Source organism: Pongo pygmaeus, chromosome 7 (assembly GCF_028885625.2).
Source record: "Pongo pygmaeus isolate AG05252 chromosome 7, NHGRI_mPonPyg2-v2.0_pri, whole genome shotgun sequence".
NCBI classification, from domain to species: Eukaryota; Metazoa; Chordata; class Mammalia; order Primates; family Hominidae; genus Pongo; species Pongo pygmaeus.
The window spans coordinates 63,266,272-63,287,884 of NC_072380.2; the positions used below are offsets into that span (position 1 = coordinate 63,266,272).

The 21,613-nt window shown below is 35.0% G+C and overlaps 1 protein-coding gene across 3 annotated transcripts in view; it reads right to left on the reverse strand.

Moving 5' to 3' along the window:
• The window catches only part of PXDNL (peroxidasin like), a 516,310-nt gene that overhangs the window by 268,484 nt on the left and 226,213 nt on the right, over positions 1-21,613 (reverse strand). For all 3 annotated transcript variants that reach the window (XM_054497848.2, XM_054497849.2, XM_054497850.2), the window contains exon 3: positions 9,085-9,156. In XM_054497848.2, coding sequence (XP_054353823.2) covers positions 9,085-9,156 — 72 coding nt within the window. The remainder of the gene's footprint in view (positions 1-9,084; positions 9,157-21,613) is intronic.

Genomic DNA, 21,613 nt, shown 5'->3' on the forward strand with positions numbered 1-21,613 from the left:
GGTAACTCACCATTAAAATATTAAGACAGAAAATAAATGAATAATGTTCCTCTACTATATCAGTTCATAGATTTTATGAGGACAGAGCCAAATCTTTTTTGCTCACCACGACATAACTGGAGCCTAGTATAGTACTTGGCATGGTAGGTGTTTATTACATTATTGTTGGATGGATGAATAGATAAATAGATGGATAGATGGATATTAGATAGATAGATTGTTGGATGGACGGACAGATGGATGAACACGTGGAAGGAAACTAAAATTTCTTAATCAAAATATGCTGACAAAGTAATTATATGTCAAGATTATAAAGTAATGCTACCTAATTTTCACAAAGAGAAAATAGTTGCCAGTACAGAGAGAAAAGATAGACGTATAGGAAGGCTGGATGAGTGGCCCAAAGAGGACCTTCCAGAGGTTCCTCTACTTGGCCTACAAAATGAATTTAGTCAGAGCATCTAAATATATTTTATTCTTTTGGAAACTAATTTTCCCTATCCAATGTCATAAAAAATCAATAAGTCAATTAATTAATAAGATATGTTACTTCCTTGAAGATTGGGCTATTTTTCTCAGGTAGTCAGCATATTCTTTCATTGATGGCAAATCTGTATGAGATTCAGATGACAATGAGGATGCTTGATGAAAACAGATTCAGAGCTAGATGATGCTAAAGCTTGTTCTCATTGAGTTAAGATCATTTGATGCAGCTATTTCTCTAAGTGGGTAAACCTGCTGAGTGACCAGTCCACCCCACTCTGTAAGGCAGGGAATGCTTTCCCAGGAAGGGTAGGAGAGGTGTCACTGCTCTTCACTCCCACCCCAGACTGCCTGCTCTGCTTCTGGTCCTACAGTTTTTCTTAGAAGGCCCTGGTATTTTCATATTTGTGTCCTTGGTAAAATTAATTGCTGTGTTCATCTATCCCATACATAAAACCTTACAGGTTTGTTGCACAGATTACTGACAATGTACATCTCTAATAACATAGTAGGTAAAAATAAGTGATCTGTTATGTGATCATCAGAGTCATGGAGCAGGATGTATTTTTAGTAAGACACAATATCCCAGCATAATACAGTTGCCAAGAGAGTATGTGAAGGTGGCATTTCAGAAGGATATCAAATTCCACATACCAGGAACTTTAGAACTCAGAGTTTGAGGAGGTGATTGTCATGAAGGCTGAAGATATAAATAAAGTTGAATCTTATATGTTCTGTTAATGAGATTTTACTTCGTCCCAAAAGCAATGGGAGCCATTGAAGAACTCTAAGAAGAATGGGCTAATCAAGTCTTTTTTTTAGAAAAGATGACTAGTCACCCTTCAGAGATTTAGAAAGGGAAAGATTTGGACAAAGAAATAAAGTTTTGTACAGGCAAGGGTGATGGATATGGAGGATAGAAGGTAAGAAAGCACAATGCGGGTAGATAGGAGGGGAATAGAGCAATGTCAACCTAGAAACTTTAGGACTTAACAACTAACTAGACACAGCAGGAGAGAAAATGGGAGAAGGCCAATATGATGCACAGATATTTAGTCTGGATGACTATATGAGTCTGTCATCATTTCATAAAATAAGAAGCACATTTGAAGGGGAAAGGAAGGAGTGGGTTTGAAGGGAGAAAGATAATGAGTTAAATTTAAGTCACATTGAGTTTGAAGCTCCTGTGGGACATATCAGTGGAAATATTGAGTTAGAAACTGCATGTGTATGGATTGGGAAACATAAAAGCAATCCAGGCTAGAAATAAAGATTTGGGAGCCAGGAGCATCTACATAATGACTGAAACCATGGAAGCAGATATGTTCCACCACAGGGAGGTGTAAAGTGGGAAAAGAGAACAGCACATGGGCAAGAACTCAGGGTGAAGGAGTCCGAGCAGGCAGGTCAGCAAATGGCACACCAGGAACATGCAATGTCACTAACACCAAGGAGATTAGAGGGTGAGCAGTCAATGCAGGAGACCATGAAGCCTCATGAAACATAATTAAACACAGAATGGTTCTATATGTTTAACAACATGAGTGGCCTTCATCAAAAATCCTTTAGTAGAGTGGTAGGAATGGAGTCTGGTTTGGAGTGAGTAGAAGTAAGTAAGAGCTAACTACATGGAGACAGAAAGCTTGGCACACAAACCCTCTTCCCCCATGATTTGGTCCTTGTCAAACTTGCTAGCCTTATTTCTCATCATGCTCCATTCAGGCCCTCCCATCCATTCATTAAAAGATACTTGCCATAACACAAACATACCAGACTGTTTGCTGAATTTTCTCACAATCCTCTTGCTCCTTCCATCAAGTCCAACCTGCCGCCCACTCCTTGTGGCTCTCCAAATAGATATGGCCCCTTTTCTCTTTGAGCTCCTACTGCATAATCCATCCTGGATACTAACCCAGGATGTGCTTGATTGTGATTGCAAAATGTACCTCAACCCCTGGAAGCCCCAGACCTATATGAATGTGACAGAGTGCAGAAATGGCAAAAAATTCCTTCCATTCCTGATTCATACCCCTTTGCAAGGTGATTAAGCTGCTTCATCCACCAAAATATGGAGCCTGTTTCTCCAGTGCTGAATCACATCTTGGTCATGTGGCTTAACTGGCCAAATGGAACACTAGCAAACATGACACAAGCAAGGCATGGAAAACACTCATCCCTGACTATGCTAGGGATAAGATCATTGTGTAAACAAGCACAATCTAGCTGGCTAGAGAAAGAGAAGCCACATGGAAAAGAAAAGCATCCCAGCTAATACTGAGAAATTGCCAGCTATGTGAATAAAGTCATTCTAGACCAGAAGGTCTGACCCAGCCTAGACAAAAAGAACTGATTCAGTCCATGGAACAATCATGAGAGATAAAAATGCTTGATTGTTTTAAGCCACTAAATTCTACAGTGGTTTGTTTCACAGCAAAAGCTGAGAGAGTGGACAAGAAACCACAAGGAAATTGCACTCATTTTGTTAAGATTGTCATTAAAACCCAGGGAGTGAGAGATTTCAGAACTGGTGAGAGTTGTGTTCTTCAAGCTTACACTATTAAAGGTCACATTCTTCAATGGCACTTACTTGCCTAATATTTCAAAAAAATCTTTTTATCTATAGGATACAATAGGAATGGGGCAGACTCCCAATAAATTCAAAGAAACTGGAAAGAAATGGAAAAGGCCAATGCTGAGGATACAATTGCAAGTGACGCATTCAGCCAATAATTTAAGTAGGTGAGTTTGTGCAAAAGGAGCAGCATTTAGTAATAGGAGTTCAAAAGGACAAAGCTGCTCAGAGCTGGGCTAGTAGGAAGAAGCTGTAATTCAGAGAAAATACTAAACTTAGAGAATGATAACCATGGCCAGAAACAGAATCACAGATTTGAATATGGAATAAATTTCCTCTTCAAATGCTAGCATTGATGCCTAGTTTATCGCAAACATGCACAGAGATGCATCAGTTTTTTGCCCCAGGGGTAATTTGAAACTTGTGAAATTATCAGTGCCCTTAAGTAACATGACTATTATCACATTTTGTATTACAGTGATTTGATATCATTATCAATGTCCATAAGTAACAAGATCATTATAATTTGGATGTCAAGATGTTTCTGAATAAATAAACTTTATTTTTGGAGTTTATCATTGGATTAAGTCAAATGGTTAAAAATAATGAACATTGCAAATGCTATTCTTAAGGGTTGCTAAATCGAAGAAAAGAAACTAAAGTTTAAGTGTCTGCTAAACCAAAGAAAAGGAGAATTTTGCTCTTAGATCTTCAATATATCTTAGCTCTAAAATTCAGCTAACATTAAATGAATCACTATACTCAAAGATATTCTCAAACAATTGTATTTTTTTAATTTGAAAGCACAATTTGTCTTAAGACATTTCAATTTATTTTTGCCCAAGGGGATCAGAGATACATTTTGGATCAAAACACACTAGAATTTCAGATGAGTTTACAAATGCTTGTGTCTTAGAGGAAAAGCTATGCTATCCTTTGTGTTTGGCAGGGTAAAACTGCAATTCTGTGGTATAGTCAAATGAAAATTAACCTCTTGAATATACAAGCACTATAACTACTTTATGTAATGTAAATACTTGTAATCTTTAGGAAAATGCACGCTATAAATAATTGATAAATACACATGTTGTTGAAACAACAGAGGCATTTAATAGTGTTATCATTCCTCTCTTAAGAATAATTAATTCAACATAACTGAGAGTCTTAATTAAGCAAATATCAAGCATTTATTGAGTACTTTATGTTCATACATTTATTCAACAAATATTTAATGAGTAGTTCCTGTGTTCTAGATACTAATTCTAGATGCTGACCTATGTGATAAATAAAGACAGCATGGCCACCCAACCTCACAGAATCCAGTGGGGAAATCAGAAAATAAATAATTTAACAAATAGATGAGAAAAAATAAACTTTTGTGGTATATGCAATAAATGAAATACACAGGGCACCATGTTAGGGAGAAAAAGAGAAGTATTGGCTGGCTTAAGGTGATTGCTAGAGGACATGACATTAAAGCTGGGACAAGAAAGGGAAAATAGCCAAGGAACAAACAATAAGCAGGACATGCCCAGGGTCAGACAGTAGAAAGGCAGTGCTTACCATATTTGAAGAAATAAAAGAGCAATGGATCAAGTATCAAGAGCAAAGAAAAGATATAAGAACTTGCAGGTACTGTATGCATTGAATGGGTCTTCTAACTCACAACCCTCTTTCTCTACAAAATTCCCTGGTTTGAAAGGCAATGATTACTCGGCAATGTTATTGAAAACATGGCAAAATTTACTGCAGTGGGCACATGAATGTGTTCACCACGTACTGCTTCACACATCTGTTATCCTTGCCTTTTAAATAACAAGTCTTACAGGAGCCCAGACTCTTTTTTCACTTAATAACTAGTGTTTTTAATTGGCCAGAGCATTGATTAGAAGTTGTGTGAAATGATTTTTTGTTCTCACTCAGAGCAGAGAATACACTTGTGTATGTAATTGATCCAAGCCTCTGCAACATTGAACACTTGTCTTATTCAAAATTAATTTCCTGCTAATAACTGTCATTTTACTTATTTCCTCATTGAATGTTAGTGCTAGTAATGAGATTCCTTCTAAATTGATATTTGAAAAGCCACAAAGGTTCTTGTTTTGTTTTATTAATTTGTTTGTCTTACTATAAGGGAGTTACTCTTGACATGCCAATGAGCAGAGAACTACAGAGCAGGACTGAGATGAAACACAGGGAGAAGGTCAAGCTCCTTCACTAACGAGGAGCAGGCTTTGCACACCCCAAAAGTTTGAAGGATCCTTAGTAATATGTAAAATATGGAAATAAAGAATGGCATGCACCTGGGCATGTGCTATGGTTTTAATGTTCCCTCCAAAATTCATTGAAATTTAATTTCCAGTGTAACTATGATAAGAGGTAGGACCTTTAAGAGGTGATTAGGTCATGAAGACTCTTCCCTCATGAATGGGTTAATGCCATTATCACAGGAGTGAGTTGGTTATCACAGAAGTTTGGCCCTTTTTCTCTCTGTCTTGTGTGTTTGTTTGTTCTTCCACTATGTTATGACACAGCAAGAAGGCCCTCTCCAGATGTGGCCCCTCAGTCTTGGAGCTCCCAGCCTCCAGAACCATGAGTCAAATAAACTTTTCTTTATAAATTACCCAGTCTGTAGTATTCTCCCATAGTAGCAGAAAACTAAGACAGAGAATTGGTATTGAGAGGTGGATCTGTTGTTCTAACAGATACCAAAAAACGCAGAAGTAGCTTTGGAACTGGGTAACAGGTAAAGGCTAGAAGAGTCTGGAGGAGCAGGCTGGAAAAACCCTAGATTGCCATGAACAGAATGTTAAAGGTAATTCTGTTAAGGGCTTAGAAGAAAAAGGAATCTGTAGAAAAGGTATGCAATGTCTTAGATATTAAGTGGTCTTGGCCAGAATGTTGATAGAAATATGAACAGTAAAAGCCATTCTCATGAGGTCTCAGACAGAAATGAAGAACAAGGTATTGGAAGCTGGATTAAAGGTCACCCTGTTACACAGTTGCAAAGAACTTGGCTGAATTGTGTTGGTGTCCCAGGACTTTATGGAATGAAGAACTTAGGGGTGATTAACTAAGATGTCTCATGTGAGAAATATCTAAGGAGCAGAGCACTCAGGTTGCTGCATGGCTACTTCTAACCACATGCATTGAGATGCTAGAGGAAAAAACTTAAAGATGGAATTTATAATTAAAAAGTAAAAACCAGAAAGATTTGGAAAATTTGCAGGCTGGCCATGTAAAGAGTAAAAAAGCATGTAAAAGAGAGAATACTACAGGTGTGCCCAAGTGACCATTTGCTGAAGAGGTTAGCACAGATAGTGATTCAGGTGCTATTCACCAAGTGAACAGGACAAAGACTTCAAAGGCATTTCAGAGGCCTTCAAGGCTGCCCCTTCCCATCACAGGCCCTGAGCTCTAGAAAAACAGAATAGTTTCAGGGAATGGGCTCAAGGTACCTTCCATGGACTTGCTGCTCAGAGCCACATTGGGTCTCTGCTTCCTGTGTTCCAGCACAGTGCATGCCTCAGCCAACTCCACCTGTAGCCTAAGTGGGTTCCTGCAGTGTGCATGCAGTAAGCCTTGACAGCATCCACATGGTATAAGTCTCCAGGCTCACAAGAGCTGTGGGAGTATGGCTCCCTTCACCTAGATTTCAAAGGATGTATCAAATAACCTGAGAACCCAAGCAGAAACCTGCCACAGGTAGAGCCTCCACAGAGAGTGCTCACTAGGGCAAAGCCTAGTGGATCCGTGGGATTGGGGCTGCCACTGAGACCCCAGAGCTACAGGGCCACTTGTAGCCGGAGTGGAAACTCCGGCCTGGGAAGGTCATAGGCATGAGACTCCAACCCAAGAGAACTGAAGCATGGCTGAGCCCAGCAAAGACATGGGGTTGTGGCCACCTGAGGCTTTGGAGACCCAAATTCCCCAGTGTCCAGAAGGTGGCAAATGGAGTAAATGATTATTGTGGAAGTCTAAGGTTTAACATTGCTTTCCCTATTATATTTTGAATTAACTTAGGGCCTCTTGCTCCTTTCTTTTTGCCTCTCTCCCCCTTTTGTAATGGGAATGTCTATCACATGCCAGCACCATTGTCATATTTTGGAAGTAGATATCTTGTTTTTTTTTTATTTCACAGGCTTACAGCTGGAGAGGAATTTGCCTCAGGATGAATCACACCTTGAATCTCACCCATACCAGATTCAAACAAGATTCTGGACTTTGGACTTTTGAGTTTGTGCTAAAATAAGTCAAGATTTTTGGGGCCACTGAGATGGAATAAACGTATTTTTGTATATAAGAAGGACATGAGTTTTGCGAGGCGAAGAGGCAGAATGCTACAGTTTAAATGTTTGTTTCCTCTAAAACTCATATAGAAATTTAATTGTCACTGTGATGGTATTAAGAGGAGGGACTATTAAGAAGTGATTAGGTCATGAGGGCTCTGCCCTTATAAATGCAATAATGCCGTTATCGTGGGAGTGGATTAGTGATTGAGGGATTTCAGCCCCCTTTTTCTCCATGTCTGTATGCTCATTTTTCCTTCCATTATGTTAGGATGCAACCCTTTGATCTTGGACTTTCCAGCCTCCAGAACGATGAGCCAAATAAACTTTTTTTAAAAAAATTAATTACCTAGTCTGTGGTATTCTGTTACATCAGCAGAAAATTGACTAAGACGATATGTTAGATTTGTTATGAAAGGTTAGGCGAGCAGATGGAATTGACTGACGTAAGAGGAAACTGAAACTTTAGGACTCAGTAATTAGCAGAGCTGTGGGAGACCTCTATGTTAGGCTGAGGTGTCTCAGCTGAACACAGGAGGCTTTGAGGCTCTTGACCTGGGGTTTAATAGGAATTTCAGTGGTTTCGGAAGATACTACAGTTGTATAAATTTGCTCAGAGCTAAAGATTGGAATGGTGTCTTCTCTTTAAGAGAATAATTAACTTTTTAGCAATGTGCTTAATTAATCTGCAAATGAACATATTTGTATAAAAATGTTCATTATCGCCTTAACATTTTTTTTTTATTTTTTTTGAGATGGAGTCTCACTCTGTTGGACAGGCCAGAGTGCAGTGGCGCCATCTCAGCTCACTGCAAGCTCCGCCTCCCGGGTTCACGCCATTCTCCTGCCTCAGCCTCCCGAGTAGCTGGGACTACAGGTGCCCACCACCATGCCTGGCTAATTTTTTTGTATTTTTTAGAGACGGGGTTTCACTGTGTTAACCAGGATGGTCTCCACCTCCTGACCTTGTGATCTGCCTGCCTGGGCATCCCCAAAGTGCTGGGATTACAGGCGTGAGCCACCGCTCCCGGCCCATTATTGCCTTAACATTTTTTTAAAAAGAAAGTTGTAGCACTCACTCTAGCTGAGATAAAAGCCCTTGTAGTTTGTTTCTTCAGCCTCCAACATAACCATATCCAATCATGACCTCCCAATATTCAAATTATCAAACACCAATGTTTCTGAGTCAAACAGGCAGTTGTTTAAAATATCTTTATTCCCATTTACCAATAATACACAAAAACCATTACAATTGTCAGTGATCATATTTGTGACCTAATTTTTCAGAAATTTGGTTCTTACCCAAGTTTATTAAAGTTCCTAACTATAATGTGTTCACTGGCTTTGGAAGGTCTTGGATGGATATTCTGTTGGCATAAAGCTCCTTTAGCCAACAAAAAAAAAAAACCCGTTTTCTGGGTGTATGGAATTTTTTAAAATTACTGAGTAATTAAATTTGAATGTGAAATATTGGAAACCCATTCTGTTTTTATTTTTCTCCAATTTAGAACTTGTGGCAGGAGAAATGTGCATAAATATTTGAATGTTTTCAGATGCGCAATCTATTGAAAGCAATAATTTATTGCACTTAAGACATGTTCATATGTGAGTTTTATATAAAGGTTGAAACTGCTTTTCACGAAGGTAAAGAATTATTTTAATTTAAAGTAAACACACACAAAAAAGGCAAAAATAGTCAATCAACACCATAAGGCATTGTTGTTTTTTCTTATAACTTACAGATACAGCAAATTTTCCAGTCCTTCGAAAGCATTTCTGGAAATCTTTCTGATGTGGTTGTTGTTCAGCAGACTGAAAAAGCAAAAACAAACAAATAATTCCCAAATGAGAAACAGACTCTGCAAACATTAAAATAGTTCTGCTAAGTATAGTGCTTTACACAACAGAAAAATATTTACTGACATGGTTCACTAAATTTGGAAATTTATACTTTAATTCCCTATTCAAAAAAGTGATATAAAACATTAATTTGCCACAAAGACTTTTCAAAAATAATTTATATTTATTAAATTACCCTAAAACATTCCTAAAACAACATTGCAACCCAGAGGTAAAATTCTTGTTCTCCTGAAGCATAACATCTAAAAGGAAAATTATCAACATAGTCATGGTAACAAAGGAACATATTCCTAAACAGATGGAGAGTATTGAACACTCAGGCTTAAGCATCTTCCTTGGAAAAATAAATATCACAGATATTGACACACAGTAGACTTTCATTGTGTATTTGTTAAACTGTCAAACCAAGAGTCAATTACACCATAGGAAGTGAGGCTCTTATTATAGTAGTATCCAATGGTCCAAAAATGATTTCTAAAAAATCCAGGGAGAAAAATAACAGGTGGCAGAAATAAATTGAATTTGAACCATAAAACAAGTTACAGAAAAATCAACTTTCAGTAACTTTAAAAGCTTCAGTAAAAGCACCCTGGCAAATGAAAATTATAAATTTTTTTCTAGTAAAAACACTTAAAATTTCTTTCAAATTTAAATTATTATGGCATGTCTAAATATAGAGGGAAAGTCTGCTAATTAGATTGGCACACATGTTCCTGAATATTCTATAATGTCTAAAACCCTCAAAGCTTCTAAAAATCTACTGCCAAAGTCCAATGCTGGAGGATTCACTTTTAGTATATTATAAAATATTTGTTTTGTGGGGTTTCTGTATGAATGATTAGGAAAACAGAAGTGTTTTGGCCATTGGAGCAGGTGATTATTTCAGTTATTATGCACAATTTCACAGACAGCCTATCTGTTCCTAACTGATTCACTGTAGGCCTCACTGTTAAATTCTCCAAACAGCATCTGAAGTGGCTGACACCTCACCGATGGCACCAGAGCCATTTCTCACCATTTATGACTGCCTAGTGTCCTGGCCATTGGGAGGCAGAACAACCAATCTACAGCTTGCATTGGAGGTGATGCCATACAGAGATAATGTCAATTTTCATGGATAATTCTAAGCTTCAGTCAATGAGCCATTCAACTTTATAGTCCACCATGTGTTCAAGGAATTTTTAAACAGGCTGAAAGCAATATAACTAGTTAATGTGTAATTAATACCAGACACAAACCTTGTCCTGGGAGAATTTGCTGTTTAGGTACTCTCTCATTCCATTGTTCAAAATCAATTAATGCACTTCTGTTAGGTCCCCAAACCACCACCATGCAAATATATTTACTTGAAGAAATGACTATTCTGTCCACCTTAGTCTATTAAATACAATATGCACCAATGCATGTAGAATAAACTATACATGCATGTATACATACATATGTGCATGTGTGTATGTAATTTGCACGTCTGCTACGATGCGTGTGTATGTGTGGTATGTGACACATGTATATAGTCTCAACCTCATATTAATCACAGATCACAAAAAACAATTTGAGTGACTATTTTCTTAAATCTTCCAACGATAGTGCCTAGGAGAGAGAAATTGACTCATTTCATACAAAAGATGTCTTTGGGTATTAGTGTTAATTATCTTTCAAAGCCACAATTAGAAATGGAAAAGATATTATATACCATAATCAGTCTTTCTTCAGTATATTAAATGTGCTTGAAGCCTATGTTTCTGCATACTCTTTTAGAGTTATTTAAATTTTAACAAAAATAAAACATAAGATTTCAAAAAAATTACACTAAAATTGTGATGTGCATAACCTGAAGTACGAGATCAAACAATTTAACTTGTTTTCTTGAAATTTTTTTTATTGCTGACAAGAAACCAACTCATTAAAATGGCTCACAGTTGAATGTGTTTTCCAATCACAAGTACATATTTCTTGTCAAGTTTTATTCAAAGCATTATAGTTTCCATAAAAATATCTTTATTATAATTTTAATGGTTGGAACCTTACCCAAGTAATGTTTTGGTTAAGTGGTTATAGAAACTGTCATTTATGTTATTTTGTTTTATTATTCAGAAAGAAAATGCATTCAAAATTTATGAGTGGGTCTGCTAAAATTCAGGGCATAAAACAATACCTAACATTATTTCATCAAAAATCAGCACAAGCTTAGGGAAATTTGTGGCTGTACCCTATATCCTCATGATACCCATGATGCCAAAGGAACAAAACAAAACAAAAAAGAAGCAAGCAAAACTCCCAAGAAGAAAATGTAAAAATGTTACAGTTTTTATTGAGAAAATAAAACAATTTCTGAAAACAGGATCTCTGAATATGCTGATGATCAAACCTTTGGGGTAAAAGAGGAACCAGCAATATAGACCAATGGCCCAGTTTATTAGCTGTATCTTTTTTTGCTGAAACACAAAGCCTTACCCAGAGTATGCCCATATACACTTGCATATTTACTATTATAGAAATGTATACTGTGTGGTTGGAAATATTTTATTAAAAACCAATAAGTGTCTGCTAGAAAAGATTAAGGCTATTTGCATAGTCATCAATTCATCAAAGTGTAAAATAAAAAATAAAAATAATAAAATTTATAAAGAAAAATAGAACTGTCTCCCACCTCACATAAAATTTCTACTAGGATAATGCCAAGATTTACTCCACAAGTGAATCATTATCTCTACATTTAAATACAAATAATATATTTTTTGTAAGGGGCAATCATGTTGGTCTGTTCCTGCTTGTTATGGTTATGCTTATTTTCATTTGGATACTCCAGAAATATGGTTCTGCTACTCTTAACATGAAAGGGTTGTGAACTTCATTTCTGTGCATACCAAAGTAAACATAGTATGAAACTTTCAATGAGCATAAACCATTATTCTGGAGTGATCTGCATAGTCATTAAGCAAGAGATTCATGGCAAAAGTCACCTATAACTACCCTTGATAATCTGTCACAGCCACAGAAAAATATTTATATGATCATAAACAATGCATAAATCATTTGCAGTTCAAAACTGTAAGAAAAAAAGAGGAAAGGGAACAAGGAAAGGAAGTCAGGCTGATTTAAAGAACATAAATTTATTATTTTTTCCAACTTTTATTTTAGATTCAGGGGGCATATGTGCAGATATGTCACCTCGGTATATTGCATGATTCTGAGGTTTGGGGTATGGATAATCCCATCACCCTGGTGCTGAGAATAGTACCAAATAGTTTTCCAGCCCTTGCCACCCTCCCTTCCTCTCCATTCTAGTAATCCCCAGTGTCTATTGTTGCCCTCATTATGTCCATGAGTATCCAATGTTTAGCTCCCACCTATAAGTGGAAACTTGTAGTATTTGTTTTTTTGGTTCCTGCATTAATTCACTTAGGATAATGACTTCCAGATGCATCCATGTTGTTGCAAGGAACATGATTTCATTCTTCTTATGGCTGCACAGTATTCTATGGTGTATATGTACCACATTTTCCTTATCCAGTCTACCATTGATGAATACCTGTGTTGATTCCATGATTTTGCTATTATGTAGAGTGCTGTGATTAACATATGAGCATATGTGTCTTTTTGGTAGAATGATTTGTTTTCTTTTGGATATATACCCAGTAATAGGATTGCTGGGTCAACTGGTAGTTCTGTTTTAAATTCTTTGAGCAATCTCCAACCTGCTTTCCACTGTGGCTGAACTAATTTACTTTCCCATCAACACTGTATAAGCATTCCCTTTTCTCCACAGCCTCACCCACAGCTGTTGCTTTTTTTTTACTTTTTAATAATAGCCATTCTGACTATTATTATAGAGGTAGTATCTTATTGTGGTTTTGATTTGCTTTCATCTGATGATTCGTGATGATGAGCATTTTATCATACATTTGCTGGCCACATGTATGCCTTCTTTTCAGATGTCTCTGTTCATGTCCTTTGCCCATTTTTATTGAGGTTATTTTTTTTTTGCTTGTTCAATTGTTTAAGTTCCTTAAAGATCCTAGATAGTAGACCTTTATCGGATGCACAGTTTGCAGATATTTTCTCCCATTCTGTAGATTGTCTGTTTACTCTGTTTTTAGTTTATTTTGCTGTGCAGAAGCTCTTTATTTTTATTAGGGCCCACTTGTTGATTTTTGTTTTCTTTGCATTTGCTTTTGAGGATGTAGTCAAAACTGTTCTCCCAATGCCCACGCCCAGATGGTATTTTGTAGGTTTTCTTCTAGAATTCTTAAAGTCTGAGGTCTTAGATTCAAATATTTAATCCATCTTGAGTTAATGTTTGTATACAGTGAAAGGTAGAGGTCAAGTTTCATTCTTCTACATATGGCTAGCCAGCTATTCTAGCACCATTTATTGAATAGGGAGTTTTTCCCCCATTGCTTATTTATGTCGACTTCATCAAAGATCAAATGATTGCAGGTGTGTGGCCTTATTTCAGGGCTCTGTATTCTGTTCCAGTGGGCTATGTGTCTGTTTTTGTACCAGTAAAATTTTGTCTTGGTTTCTGTAGCCTTCTAATATAGTTTGAAGTTGGGTAATGTGATGCCTCTGGCTTTGTTCTTTTTTTAAGATTGCTTTGGTTTTTGGGGCTATTTAGGGTTTCATATAAATTTTAGAATAGTATTTTTCCAATTCTGTGAAAAACTACACTGGTAGTTTGCTAGGAATAGCACTGAATCTATAGATCACTTTGAGCAGAATGTCCATTTTAATGGATATTGGTTCTTCCAATCCATGAGCATGGAATATTTTTCCATTTGCTTGTGTCATCTGTGACTTCTTTTAGCAGTTTTTTTGTTTTGTTTTCCTTGTAGAAGTTTTTCACTTCCTTTGTTGGATATATCTGTAAGTATTTGTGTGTGTGTGTGTGTGTGTGTGTGTCTACTGTAAATAGGATTGCATTTTTTTCTTTTTTTTTTTTTTTTGAAATGGAGTTTCACTCTTGTTGCCCAAGCTGGAGTGCAATGGTGTGATCATAGCTCACCACAACCTCCACCTTCTGGATTCAAGCAATTCTCCTGCCTCAGCCTCCCAAGTAGCTGGGATTACAGGCATGTGCCACCACGCCTGGTTAATTTTCTATTTTTAGCAGAAAAGGGATTTCTCCATGTTGGTCAGAATGGTCTCGAACTCCCAACCTCAGGTGATCCATCTGCCTTGGCCTCCCAAAGTACTGGGATTACAGGCATGAGCCACTGTGTCTGGCCTAGGATTGCATTCTTAATTTGGCTGTCAGCTTGAGGGTAATTTATGTATAAAAATGCTACTACTACTTTTTGTATGTTTATTTTGTATCCTGAACTTTGTTATCAGTTCCAGAAGGTTTATGGTGGAATTTTTAGAATTGTAAGGCATAAAATCATACTGTCCACAAAGAGAGGTAATTTGACTTTTTTTCCTATTTTGATACCTTTTATTTCTTTTTCTTGCCTGATTGCTTTTGCTAGCACTTTTAGTACTATTTCGAATAGGAATGATGGGTGTTGGCTTCCTTGTCTTATTCCAGTTCTCAAAGGGAATGCTTCCAATTTTTGCCTGTTCAGTATGATGTTGGCTGTGGGCTTATCATAGATGGCTTATTATTTTGAAGTATATTCCTTCAGTGCCTTGTTTCTTGAGAGTTTTCATTATGAAGCGATGTTGAATTTCATCAAAAGCTCTTTCTGCATTTATTAAGATGATCATATGGTTTTTCTTTTTTAATTCTGCTTATGTGGTGAATCACATTCTCACATTTATTGATTTTCATATGCTGAACCAATCTTGAATCCCAGAAATGAAGCATATGTGATCATGGTGAACTAATTTTTTGATGTGCTGCTGGATTCAATTTGCTAGTATTTTGTTGAGGAATCTTATATCTATGTTCTCCAGGGATATTTGCCTGTAGTTTCATTTTTTATTGTATCTTTGCTAGGTGTGTGTATCAAGGTGATGCTGGCTTCAGAGAATGAGTTATGGAAACGTGCCTCCTCGATTTTCTAACATAGCTTTGAGTAGAACTGTCAACTCTTTCTCGTACATCTGGTAGCATTCAGCTGTGAATCCATTTGGTACAAGGCTTATTTTGGTTGACAGGTTTTTATTACTCATTCAATTTTGGAAGTTGATATTGGTCCATTCAGCATTTCAATTTTTTCCTGATTCAATCTTGGGAGATGTGTGCTTACAGGAATTTATCAATTTCCTCTAGATTTTCTAGTTTGTGTATATAGAGGTGTTCATAAGAGTCTCTGAGGATCTTTTGTATTTCTGTAGGATTCATTGTAATGTCTCCTTTGTCATTTCTGATTGTGCTAATTTGGATCTTCTCTTTTTCTCTTTGTTAATCTAGCTAGTGGTCTATCCATCTTGTTTGTCTTTTTGAACAACCAACTTTTGGTTTTGTTGATTCTTTGTATGGATTTTGGGTCTCAGTTTTATTCATTTCTGCTTTGATTTTATTTACTTCTTTTCTCCGGCTAGTTCTGGGGTTAGTTTGTTCTTGTTTTTCTCACTTTTCCAGGTGTGATATCAGATTGTTAATTTGAGATCTTCCTAATTTTTTGAGGTAGGCATTTATTGCTTGCAACTTTCCTCTTAACATTGCTTTTATTTTGATATGTTATGCATCTGTTTTTATTTATTTACAATAATTTTTTTGATTTCTGATTCATTGTTTACCCAAAAGTCATTCAGATTCAGAAACAAGTTGTTTAATTTCCATGTAAGGTTGTGGTTTTGAGAAATGAAATTGATATATATTTTTATTCCACTGTAGCCCAAGCATATGAGTTGCTATTCTTATATCAAGATATAATAAATTATATCTTATGTAAATTATATAATTTATATAATAAATTATATCTTACATAAATATATTATATCTTATATCAAGATATAATACAATTATATCTTGGTATAATTTTGATTCTTTTAAAATTCATTGATACTTGCTTTCTGGTCAAGCATATGGTCAATCTTGGGGTATGCTCCATATGCAGGTGAGAGAATATATATTCTGTGGTTGATCCATGGAGTATTCTGTAATGTTTATTAGGTTTAACTGGCCAAGTGTTGTGTTTAAGTCTATAGTTTTGTTTTGTTAATTTTCTGCCTTGATTCTCTGTCCAATGTTGTCATTGGGGTGTTGAAGTTCATGACTATTACTGTGTGGCTAAGTCATTGTAGATCTAGAAATACTTGTTTTATAAGTCTGGGTGCTCCATTGTTGGGTGTGCATATATTTAGGATAGTTAAGTCTTCTTGTTGAAGTGAACCCTTGGTCATTATGTAATGCCCTTCTTTGTCTTCATTTTACTGTTGTTGATTTAATCTCTGTTTTATCTGATATAAGAATAGCAACTCCTGCCTTTTTTTCCATTTGCATAGCAGATTTTTCACTAACCCTCTGCTTTGAGCCTATCGGTGTCATCATGTGTGAGTTGAATCTCTTGAAGACAGTAGATGGATGGGTCCTCTTTTTTTATCCAACTTGCCACTCTGTGCCTTCAAAGTAGGGCATTTAGAACATGTACATTCAAGGTTAATATTCATATGTAAGAGTTTGACCCTATTACAAAGTTGTTAGCTATTTGCTTTGTAGTAGTTTCTGTTGTGGTTTTTTTTTTTTTTTTTTTTTTTTAATGTATAGGGTCTGTAGGCTATTCACTTAAATGTGTTTTATGGTAGTAGGTATCATTCTTTTGTTTCCATGTTTAGAACTTCATTAAGAATCTCATGTAAGGCTAGTCTAGTGGTGACGAGTTCCCTTAGCACTTGCTTGTCTGGAAAAGACTTTATTTCTCCTTCATTTATGAAGCTTATTTTGGAAGGATATGAAATTCTTGGTTGGAATCTCTTTTCTTTAAGAATGATGAAAATAGGCCCCCAAACTCTCCTCGCTTGTAAGGCTGTTAGCCTGATGGGCTTCCCTTTGTATGTGATTTTTTTTTTCTTGAGCATTGACTTTGGATAGTCTGGTGACTATACGCCTTGGTGATATTTGTTTTGTGTAGTATCTCACACGTGTGCTCTAGATTTTTTGTATCTAGATGTCTACATCTCCAACTAGATTAAGGAAGTTTTCTTGAATTATTCCCTCAAGTACATTTTCCACGTTGTTTGCTTTTTCTCCTTCTCTCTCAGGAATACCAATAATTCATAGGTTATTTTCCTTTACATAATCCCATATTTCTTAAAGACTTCGCTTATTTAAACATTTTCTTCCTTTTTTTAAATCAGATTATGTTAATTCAAAAGACCAGTCTTCAAGCTCTGAAATTCTTTTACCTGCTTAGTCCACATAAGTTTATTATTAAGTGAATTTGTTAACTTTTTTCTTTCTTCATGCATATTTCTCAAAAAAAGCAGATTTACATGTTAAATATAGGAGTGACAAATTCTAAGACTTCAAAATTCAAATGTTATTTGAAACAAATGTTATTTGAAAGAAAGATCTAGTTATTCCGAAAATTTATTTTAAGGATCATGTGTTTCTTTTGATGTACATTAGCTTAAAAAAATCCTTTGTCTCATATTTTCACTTCGTTGTGTATCTTTTCTTTATCAACTTATTAAAAACCCTTTGTAAGCAAAAAATTAAACATTTGTTTATGTTTTAGAATTATTTTTTCAAAGTTTATGTAATTTCTACTTTTAGCTTTCTTTATTGTTTGTATTATACAGATGTTTTAAATTTTTATGTAATAAAATTTATTGTTCTTTTTCTTTATGGCTTTGGATTTTGTATCATACTTAGGCTTTCCTGAATCTAAGATTACATTAAAATCCCAATATTTTTCTTAAGCTTTATAGTTTCATTTTAATGCTTTAATCTCTGAATCATCTTGAATTAATATTTTTTCCAAATTATTTACATATTATCATTACTATTGATTGATATATTTATAGTTTCCCCTGTGATATGCAATATTAATGTAATTATATGCAAATCTCCAACATGTATCTGGTTCCCTTTCTAGACATACTGCAATGGAAATATTTCCAATATTATTGTTTTTTAATATGTTACTCTTTATATAGGATAGTTTCTACCCCTCTTTTCTACTATTTTAATCATTAATTTTAAAGATTTTTTTCTGGGTATATTTTAGGAACATCCTTCAAGCTTCAAAAATTTCCTTTGCATATTTTTACCAATATTCAAATTTTACCATATTGACTTTACCTATCTAACAACATCATTCATTTTTCTGCTTATCTAAACCATCTTTTTAATCTTAGTATGTTTTTGAAGTAGTCACCTTGTGTGTGCTATGTGTTTCTTAACGAGTCTATTGATACTTCTTATATCTTCCAGTTTGCGAGTCTATTGATACTTCTTATATCTTCCAGTTTGCTAAGTTGGATATTTTCTTTCATCGTATTTTGTAACAGATGACTTTTTGAATATAGGATATTGATTTTTTCTTATCAGTTGTTACTGTATTTCCTTATTATATTTCCTTATTGTTTTTAAGCATTTCTAAAGTGAATGTGGGTTGCACTATATAAGCATATCCTGTAATGACCATGATTTTTTGCTCTCTTTTCCATAATTATAATTTATTTCTATCCCAGACCTAATAATACTAGATAATATATCTTTAAAATGAGCTTTCAAATAATGATGATAATGGACATTCTTTGAGAGTTTTGCCCTTAATAATTATGATAGTTTCAGACTAGTCAGGTTGGAAGAGAAAAAATTGTAAAGAAAATATTTACCAGGCAACTCTATTACTAAATCAGGAAACAGGGCAGTGACAAAGTAGTGTCCTTTTGCTCATGCTTTCTCTTACCACAAGTAATCACTATCATAAGCATTACTAAAGATATGACTTTTTTTTAGATCTATACCAAAACCAAAGAAGTAGTACATTTTTCATAATACTGTCAACATATCATAATTGCTTTAAGAAATCTTCCCCCAAATTATAATAAAATTAGTTTGTTAAATTATTCAATTCCTAAAATCCATTACTAACACTTAAATATTTACCCATAAATTTAGGCTTCTAAACAGTTTTAGGTCTTTCTGTTATTTTCAGACATTATTAATTTCAAGACTTTTTACCATCCTGTATCTGGATACACAATACATCCGTATATACATCCAAACAGACATGCAACTGCTATTGTGTCATCTTCTGACACACAGAGCAAATATCTCGTCAGAGTTTGTATAGTATTAGGAATATACATCATCACATGACTTCCATTTTAGTAGAACTATAATGCTACCATGTATCACATAAGTAATCCATGACAATTATATAAAAGTTAGAAAATACATATTTGCCCAAGTAAAACTAAAAGAAACAACACTATTCAGAAATACCAAGTTAATTTTGGTAAATATCTTCTAAGTTTTAGAATTACCTAATATTTATAAATTGCCCATGATCAGCAGCTAGTAATTTTGTATTTTCTTATATTTTTGCTTTGTACCATACAAAATATAAATATTATTCTAGGACATATTTATGATAGATATAATGACATATACTAAGTGAAAAGCAATTATTTTCTCTCATATGGACATATAGGTCACAAGATTAAATAATTTTGAATGAGTCAAGATGAGAAACTATCAATTTGATAAAGTAATTTTAAAGAATTGCTGAAACATAAAAGAGGTCAGATTGGTTACTATTTTCCGAGACTTCCTGGTCTTTCTTCCAGGTTTGGCCATATGACTATTTGTTGCCAGTGGGTTATGGTCATATGCTTTATGTAATTTTAAAAGAAAAAAAGAAAGAATCTGAATTCAAAAATGTGAAATGCATACAGACAGAGTCATTATTAAAATTATTAATATAAATATTCATTATTAAAAAGAAAATCACAAGGCCATGTTTAATATCAATCTGCTAAATACATTTTAAAATCTAAGATCGAAGATGAGGCTCTTAAATGTGTGAGTTTAATAATGAATCATTTAATTTCCTAAATGTAGAATAAAAGAAAAATTATAGTTAGATGTTGTTGGATTTGAATGTGTCCCCTAAAAGTTCATGTGCTGGAAACTTAATCCCTCTGTTCTCATGAATAAATTAATGGATTAATGAGGGCCCTGCCCATTGAGTTAATGGTGCTATCAAAGGTGTGGGTTTGTTATCTCCCTCATGAATGAATGAATATTGCTATCACAGGAGTGGGTTCATTATCTCCGGAGTGGCTTTGTTATAAAACGAGCTCTCTGACTCTCTTGCTCTTACCCTCTCACCATGTAATGCCCCCTATCATGTTACGAGGCAGCAAGAAAGCCCTCACGAGATGCTAGTGCCATGCACTTGGACTTCTCAGCCTCCATAATTGTAAGAAATTAATTTATTTTATTCATATATTATCTTGTTATAGCAACATAAAATAGACTAAGATCTCTTTTCAAAAAAAGAAAAGATGCCAGATGCCATGAGATTATGAATTGTGATAAGATTAACATTCAGCAAACGAAGAAAATCTCCTGTTGTTAAATTACTCATATATGTGCCATGAGAGGCTGAAGTGACATTGCCATGGAGTATCATAGAGTTTTAGACATAAAGAGATCTCAAAAGTTATTTAACTTTGAATTTTTTGTCTGTTTTGGCTTTTATGATAACAAAACTAATGAAACATGAATTTATCTCTCATCATAGCATATTTTTAGGGAATGGGTCTATTTGTGCCTGCTAGCAGCGGATCCTTCATGTTCCACGGGGAATGCAGAACATACGATGCTTTCTGTTTGTGGTTCTTGCATAGCTCATTGTAAAAGGCAAAATACAATTAACCTTTAGGTATATGCATTTGCCACAAGTAGAAATAATACTCTAACTATAAAGTTCTTTAACCAAACTTTTAAAAGCAGAGTTTTAAAGAAGTTCAAACTAGCCTTTAACATCTAGAACTGTGCTGCCCAACTGAAATATAATCTGAGCCACAAATGCAAGTCACATATGTGATTTCTAATTTTCTAGTTGCCACATTTTAAAAAAGTAAAAAGAACCGGGTAAAATTGATTTTTATGATAATATCTTTATCTAATCCAATGTATTGAAATGATTATCACTCTAATGTGTAACCAATATAAAAATTATAAATAAGATATTTTATATTCTTATTTTCAGATGTCTTTGCAATCTGAATGTCTTTCACACATACAACACATAGCAACTTGGACTAACTACATATCAAGTGCTCAACAGGCACCCACCTGTGGCTCATACATTTGGCTACCATATTGGACAGCATAGTTCTTTTGCTCACTGTCAACAGTCTCCTACAAAATCTTTCCTCTCTAAAAATGTCCTATAACCCAGGAAGAACTCGCATCACCATCACCTCTTCATGCAAAGTAAAACTTATGTGTTTGGGATTTTTTATTCTGATACAATAATGTACTTAAATATATTGTGGAATA